Raw genomic sequence first — 11101 nt, 5'->3', positions numbered from 1 at the left:
TATTGTGATTGGATACACGCAACTGTCCATTCAAACTGTCTTTGTCAAAATATCAGAGGTGGGTTGCCATAATATTTTCTCAAGTAAGAGTAGCCTTTTTCCTTACGAGGAGCCTAGGTCCAAGTCTTGAGGAATTGAAATATAGGCAAGAACAACCTGAAAATCACCATCTAAATCAATGAGACAAATAATTCCTATAATAAAGTTGGCCTACTTCATGTGTATTTAAAGGTGCTGTACCGGATTTTTGTTCTCATAATGGAACAAAATTTGCTTTGTCCTCCTTTAGTATGTAAACTCAGACATTTGTGGGAAAAATAATGTGCCTGTCCATATAATTTAGATTTGGAACCAATTTATGAACTTACAGGCTAGTTTTGTAGCATTTCTGTGAAAGTGACCCTAAAAAGTGACCCTGCGAGTTGTGAAATGTACAGATAAACACCTCTTAAGAATTGGTATGCCACAAATATGTTAGAAAACAAAAAACAAAAAAGAATGAGTTTAAACCACAGCTAGCATTTAGATGTCGTGGCTTCCTCTTTCATTAATTGTTATCCAAAATCAGGTATAGGGCCTTTAAGTATAAAATAAAGTTAGCTAACATAATGCAACCTATAGCCTTCTCTTTTTTCAACAAGAAGGACTATGGGGAAAGCAACTATTTTTCAAGCGCAAGATAGCTAATACTTTCAGTTATTATTACCCAAGAATTACTAAAAAAGTACTGGTCGAAACCACATCTTCAAAGAGGTACTTAAGAGAGTTACTCAAGTACATGCACAACAAGAGCAACAAGTACAACCCACCTCTTATGGCGTAAATGTTTCTCATCAATCCGCAGTGAAAGGATTTTTGCAATAACACTAGTTACCTTCAAACCATTTTCATCAAGTTGGGTGCAGAATATAAACGAGTTTGAGCTCAGCATTTGACGGGGCACCATTGTGACCTAAATTACAAAATCTGCCACTTATCTTCCTGCCAAATTGCTTGATACATGTTTCTTGTGAGGAGCATAATACACAGCTTCACACAATCAAGCCGATGATGAAAACTCAACAGGTTTTGAGTATTTGAAGTATAATGAAATTGTACAGGAGCAGATTCTTCACACTGGTCCTTAATATTTGACCCATGCTTAGAAGCTCGTAACAGTATCTTAACTATGATGGACGCTGAATGAAAACACATGTTGTCTTTAAATAACTTCACTGCTTGCCTCTGCCTGTCCTGCTCGTTTATTTCTGATAGCCACATCAGAGCGGTGTGGCTTTGGCAGACGCCCCAATGAACTGCAAAGAGGCAAACGGACTGTATCTGTATTTAACTCACGTCTTTGTTCAAACTGAATTAGACGGAGAGCAGGAATATCAATAAGCTTTAGGCAGAGTCTCACAGTAATGTCTGTTGGAGGCGGTGGATACAGTGTATTAATAGGTCTGTGGTATTTTATATCAAAAAATATTCTGAACATTGCAGAAGTATCACAGCGTTGATTACAAGGCATCTAATCAATTTAATGAACAAAAAGGATGCATCTTTTCTATTAAAATTGCAGGAAAATGTGATAAAGCAAATAAAGCTTTGCCAAGGCACTTGATCCACCCAGCATTGTACATCGTATTAACTTTATGGGCATGTCTGGGCGCTAAACACTGTATTTTGTACCCAGACATTCCCATAAAGTTAATGTCCTAGTTCAGAGGTAACTACCGGTAAATGCCATCTCCCACCGATTCATCCAATAGCTTAAAAGTACCGAACAAGCAACTTGTGATTAACATATTCTTGATCAAATGCATTTCTTTCCAGCATCAAAAACACACGCAAAGACCGAATATTCCAGTGTGACAAGGAGGTGTGAGTAGGAGTAGTCTGATCCAAGTTACATAAAATACAGTAGAGTGCTAGAATGCTTGACCAAGGTTACCATCCCAAAAATACTGCTTTAGTAATCCAGAGGCCATCGAGCCCACTACGGTAACCAAATACACTTCGCCCGAATCGGCCACAGCCATTCATACAGTTCCTAAGTGTGATGATAAATATGCCCGGGAGCACATGGCACAGCGCCGGTGTGTGAGCAGGGTGTGTGGGATATTCTTAGCCTTGATGACAGTGCAGTGCAGCCCCATGAAGCCATTCGCCTCTCAAAATGGTGCCCTGGCATCAAAACAAGGCCACCCGGTGCATCCGAGGATTTGGCTTCAGCTGTATGCGGTTTAATTCAGCCATTAGACTGTTAAGAAGAGACATGTGGGCTTAAAAGAATGTGGAGAAAGACGCGTGTTTTTGTTTTTTTTGCCTTGTGTGGGGTATTTTATGTGCCTTAAAGGAGCTATACCTGATTTTACTTCTAGAAATGGAATGACATTTATTTTGTCCTCCTTTGCTGTATTGTAAACTCAAACACTTGTGGGGAGAACAGCTTGCATCAGATTCTAAAACATTTGAATACATTTGATGAACTTTCAGGCTATTTTTCCAGCATTATAGTGAAAGTGACCTTAAAAAGTGACCCTGCAAGTTGTAAAATGTGTCTATAAAACTTGTCCCTGTAAAGAATTTGGATGCTACAAATATATTAGGAAAGCTACGAATGAGTTTGGACCATGTCTAACATTTTAATTTAGTGGCTTCCTCTTTCATTGTTTGCGATAAAAAAAAATCAGGTATAGGGCCTTTAATTCTAGTTTTGAGAGGTTAAAAGTGCATGAATGTACTACAGTATCTTACACATGTACGCAGACACTGGAGGCAAGGTGTGTGAAGTGTCCTGCCCAAGGACACAACAACAAGTGCATATTCAAAAATACATACTGTAGATGTGACACCATTTAAAGTTATTAAGTCATTTAGTAAAAAGAAGTATATGCAAACATGCATTCAATATGATAAACTACAGCAACTGCAGTTTGAGCCTAGATATAACCATGACAATGCTTTTTTTGTTATAGTACAAAGTCAATCATAGACCTGAAGGAGTGACCCAGGCCTTGTGGGAAAACTATCTTTCGCATTATGCCTTATCAGTCAGCAGTACTCTGTGATTGTCTTGTCTGAATGGGTACCCTTCAATCACAATGTCCTCAACACCGAGACATTATTAGCCGTCGTCCTCTAAAATGTCCGGGTGCTCCTCCCAAAACGTCTCTCCGATGATGTCACAGTGATGGGCCTGGACCCTTTTCCTACTTCGTGTCACTTTCACATCTTTCTCCTCCTCATTCGGAAGTTTCATGCGTTTGGTAACGGTTTCATCTTTCTGTGATACATAGTGAGAGAAAGAATATGAAACTTCTTGGAGAAGGTAAAATGGAGAAGGTAAAATGTAGTTACAAAATCTAGGACATGATTGAGAAATATAATTGCATCCAAACACTGACGTAAAAAAAAAGAAAGCATCGTAGAAAAATAGGTTTTAAGGGGTGAGAAGTGTATTTTACCTTTTCCCAAATGAGGGTGGTGCCTTTTCTGTGAAGAAAGGCCTCAGTGTTGTAATTTATAGAAAACTCTGAAAACAGGATTTCATTTTTTTCTGCAGCTAATGTTCCCTAAAACAGAAACAATTAGTTAGAGCCATGTTCAACTGCATAAATAAAACTAGATAAATATTGCACACGACACATATTAAACATAAAACCCACAGCTACAATAACAAAAACCCTGCTACTCTGTGTTTTGAGATTGTGTTGCACAAACATCCAACTGAAACATTTCCACATTTCACAAACTGTCGTCACCTCATCTGTGTTTCCGACGCTGAGAATCAAGCAACACAGCAGCTGTTACAAACCCTGACAGGACTGAGGACCACACTGAAACATGTCTTGTGAACTTGCAGGCTTTTTTAGTACCAGTGATGGTCTCTCGGTCACTTTAAATTCTATCTTGATGGCTATCTTTAACATTGTTGTTTACTGATCCTTTAGTCATGATAACAACAATACTGTTGATAGTACAACTCCAAGGATACTTACAAAGGACTTGAACTATCTTATATTCATATACTTAGGTGATATAAACAGAAATGAATACATGCAATCGAGAATATAAATGATAAATAGGTATAAATCAATAAATAAAAACACACAGTACAATACAAATACAAGCATTATTCTTTATCTCAGCCATTCCCAAAGTCCGGGAAATGGCGGCCACCTTATTTATGAGAAAATCTCTCGAGGCCCCTCAAATAATAATTGACTCCATTCAAAAGAATTTGTTATTATTTTACAGCTAAAATAATTAAAAGAAACATCTAGCTATGACAGTAGGCTAAATAGTGGTTTAAACTGGTGCAGATAGATATATTTTTCCTTTCAAAATTGACTTTTTTCATTGTACTTGTTGTGCAGACAAGCTTTGGGGGTGCCCCTGTAGTGCCTGTGAGGCCCCCCAAAAGGCCCCAGACCCCACTTTGGGAACCACTGCTATATCAAAATGATATCTACTTTTTACCTTTAAGCGTTCTTCTGCTTGTGTGGTTGTCAGTCCTCCTTTCTGAACCAATGTCCAAAAAGCGGTGTTGTACAAGTTGTTTATGTGACCTGTGGGACAAAACACATCTCGTGATCTTCTGTATTTTGATGGCAGGTAAATTGATATTTAATTATGAGTGTTGTACGATTAAAAGATACATACAATCAGCCTGCCTCCAGCTCAAATAGTCTCTAAGGTTGCGATTACTGGGATACAGAACCACACGCCCGTCAAAGCCTGGTGGATATAAGAGGGGCTGTTCCCCAAAAAACTCTTTCCAATAAAACACATATGAGGACGAAAACTGGGAGGCTACGTGGGTCATAAACTTACTGAAAGAAATTCAGAAAAAAAAAAAAGATCATAGAGACACTGTTACAGATGCTATTTCAAACAATATAATTACCTGGCTCTCCTCTTAAACCAGGTGGTTGATCGCTTAAAAACAAAGCTAAACTCATCACTCTGGCCATATGCAATGACAACATCTTCAAGGTCCTCCATCACAGAGCGGGCACTTCTGGTCATCAAGCCTAGTGCCCTGTTGTCATTGGGTTTTGTGAATTTGTGCTGCTCTGCAAACCTAAGAAAAGGCACATCTTTCAGGCATTAGCCAAACATTTATGTGGTCGAGATAGGTACACCTACTTGTGGAAGTTACGACCATCAAGCCTAACCACAATGTAGCAGTTTCTGAGGCAGGTGTCATCTGTTTCAAAGCAGCGGACGTATTCAAACTTGCTCTTGGCCATTGCTCTGGAGCAGGTGAATAAACTTGCCTGAGGTAGTTTGACAACACCAGATCTCACAGTTGTACACAATTTGCTAATTCCAATGATAATCCACCTGAAAGATAGAATTAAATGTTTAGTCTAGGATAAAACAGATAGCTTAAAGGAAAAACTTACATTTAGAAAATCATATTGTCTTGATTCATTTAAAGAAAATCTGCCACAAATGTATGGATTGTACACACGTTGGTTTGTATACAGTCCGTCCTCAAATCCTGCCGTGGTGAACAGAACTCACAGACAAAGGTTCCGCTGTGTCTCTAAAAAATATTCAGTAGATGTGAGGAGCAGAGTTGAACATGTAAAACGTGTAATGTCACTTTATATTGTAAGGGGTCATATTAGAGGTAGGATTTACGCGCATTTTAATCTAGTTATCCCGGTTTCCATTTCGTACGGTGAAAACACAAAGGTGATTTGTCGCCATCTTGCGGTGAATGTGGAGAAGGCATGTGTTCAAAGATCGTTTATGACAAGAAGAAAGGGTTTTGTTGCCAATATTTTTGGGATGTAAAACTATAAAAGGTGGATTATAGCCAAACAAACTCAACGCTAAGTGAACAAAAGGGGTAAAGCAAACGAGAAACCGTTATTAATTGTCTATTTTGTCGCCAACTGAAATGGGCAGAGTGAGCGTTCAAATTGAGCAGAAACCATGATGACCGGATGTTTTAACTTTCCCGGGTTGCACTGAGCGCTACACATGGAGGAAAGTGAGAGAAAGCAGGGAAAACAAAGCGCAAAAGAGGCGACGTCAACAGCTAAAGTAAGTGCACGGAGCGCTCGGGAGCATGCCCATGCCGCAGACAGCACGGGCAATGACGGGGACGATGTCGACGTTTGCTCGGAGAAATTTAACCCCCTGTTGGCCTTGTATTCTCCGACCGTAAAGCTGCCTTTCCCGAACGTCAAGCGCTTCAATAATGTGGCGGAATACGAGAGCGCGTTGAAGGGCGGCAGGGGCAGAGCCAAACCCGAAAATGTGGAGAAACGGCGGAGAAAGGCCATGAAAGGTGTCGTGGATCAGGAGAGGATCGAGAGGCTGAAGAAGCTAATGGTGAACAACCCAGTGCCGGAGGGGGAGAGCAGCGGCACTCAGCGGCGGAGGAAGAGCAAACCTGTCAAAAATGTGCTCACGAGGATGCCCTGTAAGTTCAACCATGCCCTGCTGTGATAACTGGGGCAATCTAGTTGGAGATACATGGCTGCCCATCTGCGCCAATGGCTTCTCCGATGCCTCACAGGCTTTATCTGAAGGCATTTGTCTTGTAAATTTACTGGATTTTAAAGTCAACATTGCTATTATTTATAGTTTAGCTCTGCTGTTGCTAGGTGACCTGTTTCATCAGTCATGTGCCACAAAGATGGATGTGAAGAGTTTCATCTGGTTGGTAAAAAGAGACAAAGTAGCTCACACAATTGAGACAGCGCAGTTATACATACAAAATATTGGCCACTTTTAATGCCATGAAGATTTATCTACTGTATATGGCCACTTTTATTCACTGAGCATGTTTTCTAGAGCTGGAGGCCTTTTACAAGCCAAGCCACACAAACACCAGCAGCACCTGAACCGAGCACCTTATCTCCAGTTTGGCTTTACCCAAATCTAAAAGTATCTTGAAAGAAAGAGTCAAAATAGTGACACAAAAGAGCAACAAAAAAGCGTCAAGAAGCGATGAAAATGTGGCAAAGAGAAGTGAAGAAAACCCAACAAAAAAAGGGATGGAATTTTTTTTTAAAAAGTGACAACAACACGGCAACAACACGAGGAAAACGCTCCATTTAGAAGACTTTTGAAGGTCTTAGCTTTCAAATGAGGCATTACTCTGGCCCATTGGCTGTGACCTTTTATAGATTTGGGTAAAGCTGAACTGGGAAAAATGCACTCGGTTAAGATGGGGGTTAAGAGGCTAACCTCTAACGTGATTAGAAACCAACGAAAAGGTGATGACAATGCGGTAAAATTCAAGGAAAAATCTTAGATTAGTTTTTCAAATGAAGCGTTATACTGGCCGATAGGCTGGTAACTTTTAGAAACTTTTAGATTTGGGTAATGTCGAAGTGGAGAAAATTAGCTCTGTTGAGGCAGGAGGGGGGTTAAAGAGGTTAAAAATACGGTATATCCTTTTCCCCTGGGAGTCTCAGTAATGACTTTGGTGCATATAGACTATTACAACTGCTGACTACTACAACTGCTGTTTTTTAATCCTCCATCCATCCATCAATTTTCTTCCACTTCTCCGTTTCCGGGTTGTGGGGGCAGCTGTTGGAGCTGCCCAAATCACATTGCACCAGCCCCTTATGGCTCCTCCTGCAGGTGGTGGGTCCACAGAATGAAGGCCTCACGGTTCTAACCGGGCCTGGTGGTCTCTCATAAGGGGCTTCTGAACCACCCTCTGACTCATCACCAACAACCTGTTTGCCGTGGGAGACCCTACCAGGGGCATGAAGCCCCCGACAACAGAGCTCCCAGGATCATTTGGGTGCTCAAACCCCTCCACCACGTTAAGGTGGCGATTCCAGGAGTTTTTTTTTAATCCTGTACATTGAAAGGTAGATCTTGAATGAATTCCGGTATCCATCAAACGATCGGTGGAACAGTGTGGTGCATATCACAAAGACCAAGCCCAGACCCTCGTAGTTTACAAAAGTTAAATAAAACCTGTAAATTTTGGCTGGGGTCATTAAAGAGTACACCAACGCATAATCATGAATTTCAGAGACTAAACTTTGTCTGTCTGTTCGCAGTGTGCCAGGGCAGTCCACTTGGCGAGCTCTACAGATTTGTTCAGGAGCGAATCAGAGTCAAAGTCCACATTAGAACCTTCAAAGGGCTCCGAGGCGTCTGCTCTGGCTTCGTCGTTGCTTTTGACAGGTTTTGGAATATGGTGAGCACTTCTTTTGCTTTTTATAAAAAATAATGCTACATTGGTTGAAAAAGATGTCTGGATTTTGACTGTTTTCTTGTCAATATTTGTCAGGCAATGGTGGATGTCGATGAGACGTACAGAGAACCTCTTCTTGGACAGGCTTTCTATCACGAGAAGGCGCTGACCGTTACTAGAGTGTGTATTTTGATTGTCATATACTGTCAGTTTTGTAAAAAGCCTCATAAAATACCACATTTTCTTCTCATAGTTGTTCGAGAAGCTGAAGCTGCAGGAAAGCGCGGCGGCGGAGGAAGTGATAAAAACTGGACAAGTCAAAGGGAAAGACGGCGAGGCACGAACTCCAGCCAGCGGTGGAAGCAACACGACAGACTCTGTTCAAAAGAAAGTGCCCCAGAAATACGGCAAAGTGCACACGCGGCACATCAACCAGCTCTTCATCCGCGGTGAGAACGTGGTGCTGGTCAGCCCACAGACGCTCTGATGCTTGGATGTGGCCGAGGACTAGGTGTTTTGTTATTATAGAAAATGACAATTAATCATAGACAAGAAGTAAGTTAATTGTACACTTTAATGTGCAACAAAAACTAAAGGTAATTCGGTTAATTCTACTGATAATGTCCACAACTTTGATATTTGATGACATTCCTCTGCAGGCTCCACTGTGTTAGTCCTTGTTAGTCCTTGTCGTCTTTTCTGCTTTAATCATAGTTTTACCTTAGTTCTAGCCCTGTTATAGACCTGATTTGGATCTAGTGTTGTTTTTGTTGTGGTTGAATACAAAACGCTTCTTATTTCTCAGTTCTTGAGAATCAAATGCAACCCAAATGTATCATATTGATATATTTTTATTTCTCTGACAACGAGAGAAATAATTTGATTTCATGAAATAAAAGCAACTTGGCTCCTATTTTAGTTATTTCTTGTCATTTTTTTCCTTTGAGCTACTTTACTTGTCCAAGCTAAGACCTGCAGCTGTACCTCTGTTGCCCAGCAGGTGGCAGCAAAAACCCGTGTAGCGCAGCGCTCGGGGCCATTGTCTCGTGGCGCTTGTCCCTTTATGTTGCGTTTCAGCGGTAGTTTGAACAGGGATGACAGCGCAGTCTCAGCGGGCTTCATAAATGCATTATGAATAATTGAGTTTGCGAAGCTCGAGATTGCAGATGGCACTCAAAAGCTGTCATTTGTCTTGACGTCTCGTATTGCTTTTACTCTTTAATGGGCACATTACCCATAAAAGCACGATTTACTGCATCTTGGAGAAGTTGTAAAGATGTTGCGTTTTTCTGTTTGAATGGCAGACGATACTTTTGGACAAAGAGTGGTGAAATTTATAATTTGAGGGGGTTTCAGGAACTTATCTTATGTGTGGGCTGGGTTAAACTAGGCTACTCTGCACGTTGTCCTGTCATAAAATATAAAACACAAATTAAAATAGATTTATGAGTAGGAGCCAATAACAAATATATAATCTAATAATTATTGAAATTCAAGCAAGAGTACGTAAAGGAACTATACCTGATTTTATTTCTATAAGTTGAACAAAATTTGGTTTGTCTTCCTTAACTTAAACATTTGTGGGAAATTTGTGTGTGTATCTAATTATAAAACATTTTTTTATCAATTGCATGAACCATCAGGCTATTTTTCTAGCATTTTTGCAAAAGTGACCTTAAAAAGTGACCCTGCAAGTTGTGAAATTTACCTATAAACGTGTCCCTGTGACAAATTTGAATACAGTAAAATAGGAAAGTGAGGAATGACTTTGGACCACGACTAACATTTTAATTTAGTAGTTTTCTCTTTGTTTGCAATCAAGAGAGTCAGGCATAAGGTTTTTAAGTACAGTTCATGTGACGTCGTTCCAATTTTCTCGATTTAACTGTAATGTAACTATATTTAGTTGGCAGGGCGTTTGCCTTTGATCTAAAGGTTGGTGGATCGATCCCAGCTCCAGACAGTGTGTGATGTCATTTTGTCCTTGGGACAGCTACTTGTCCCACCTTCCCTCCAGTGTCTTTTTGTGAATGTGAGCGGATGGTTCCTCGTTTTAAAGCACTCTCTTAAAATGTGACTTACTTACACTATGGCTGGTCTCCGCTGAAACCCTGTGGTGGAAAAACACACAATTACAAAGTAAAAGTGTTTTGGTAAAAACTAAAGGAAGATTACTTATCAATTTTATAATGAAAGGCCCCGTCCATTAAAAAAAAGGAAAGGTATTTTTGAATTGGTTTAATCACATTTTGTTTTCTATGGATGTTTTTGGCTGCAGACATAGATCTTAAAGCTGCAGTAAAGTAGTTTTTTATCAGAAACATCAGAATAATAGAGAAGAGAGCAGGCCTACTGTTCACCTGGAATAACACACTCTCAAAATCTTTTTCAAAAACGTTAAGCTAAATTTGAATGCAAATACTTCATTATTTTTTTCTAAAATCTTTACTGCTTCGGTCTGTGAATTATGTTAATGAACGCATGAGAGAGACTGTCATTCATCCAGGCCCCCAAGAGGACCCTATTGTACATGTTTCTACATCAAATCAAATGGAATTTTTGTGTGTGAATGATTTACAAACAGGAGCCGTTTGAGCCGTTCAACACAGTGAAACAAAAAACAAAACAAATGTAATGACCAGGGGAAACCGGAGCACCCCCGTACTCAGACTGGATTATATATAATATAAAAATAATATATATATGAAAAAGCTTTATGATAACAAGTAACTATCTATCGCCGAATACACAGTTGGTCTGACCTTCTTCCTATATTTTCCTATAAACCATATAAATGTATATACCATAAATGGAACAAAGTAGCTGAGCTGTGTTGAAACTATACTTTTCATATGTTTCAGAATATTATTAGTGTATCTCATTTATCAGTCTTGATCTCCAGAGAGTAAAAATGGGGTCAATTGTTTAACGCGAGCC

General features: G+C 39.9%; 2 protein-coding genes across 2 annotated transcripts; one reads left to right on the top strand and one right to left on the bottom strand.

The window, feature by feature from the left end:
* Positions 1-2845: 2845 nt before the first annotated feature.
* thg1l (tRNA-histidine guanylyltransferase 1-like) lies at positions 2846-5481 on the bottom strand. Its single transcript, XM_079556841.1, has 7 exons — positions 5394-5481; positions 5134-5331; positions 4892-5068; positions 4648-4817; positions 4465-4553; positions 3450-3557; positions 2846-3268 (listed from the first exon to the last, which is right to left on the bottom strand). Coding segments are annotated over exons 1-7 (903 nt in total). The 5' UTR covers positions 5396-5481; the 3' UTR covers positions 2846-3109.
* A 375-nt stretch (positions 5482-5856) lies between these two features.
* On the top strand, positions 5857-9049 carry lsm11 (LSM11, U7 small nuclear RNA associated). Its single transcript, XM_079556842.1, has 4 exons — positions 5857-6424; positions 8028-8167; positions 8261-8344; positions 8418-9049. The coding sequence occupies exons 1-4, from the start codon at positions 5980-5982 to the stop codon at positions 8649-8651; spliced, it is 903 nt and encodes a 300-aa protein (XP_079412968.1). The 5' UTR covers positions 5857-5979; the 3' UTR covers positions 8652-9049.
* The last annotated feature ends 2052 nt before the right edge of the window (positions 9050-11101 follow it).

The sequence above is a fragment of the Gobius niger genome (assembly GCF_951799975.1).
Source record: "Gobius niger genome assembly, chromosome: 5".
NCBI classification, from domain to species: Eukaryota; Metazoa; Chordata; class Actinopteri; order Gobiiformes; family Gobiidae; genus Gobius; species Gobius niger.
This window is presented reverse-complemented; position numbering and strand designations above follow the sequence as displayed.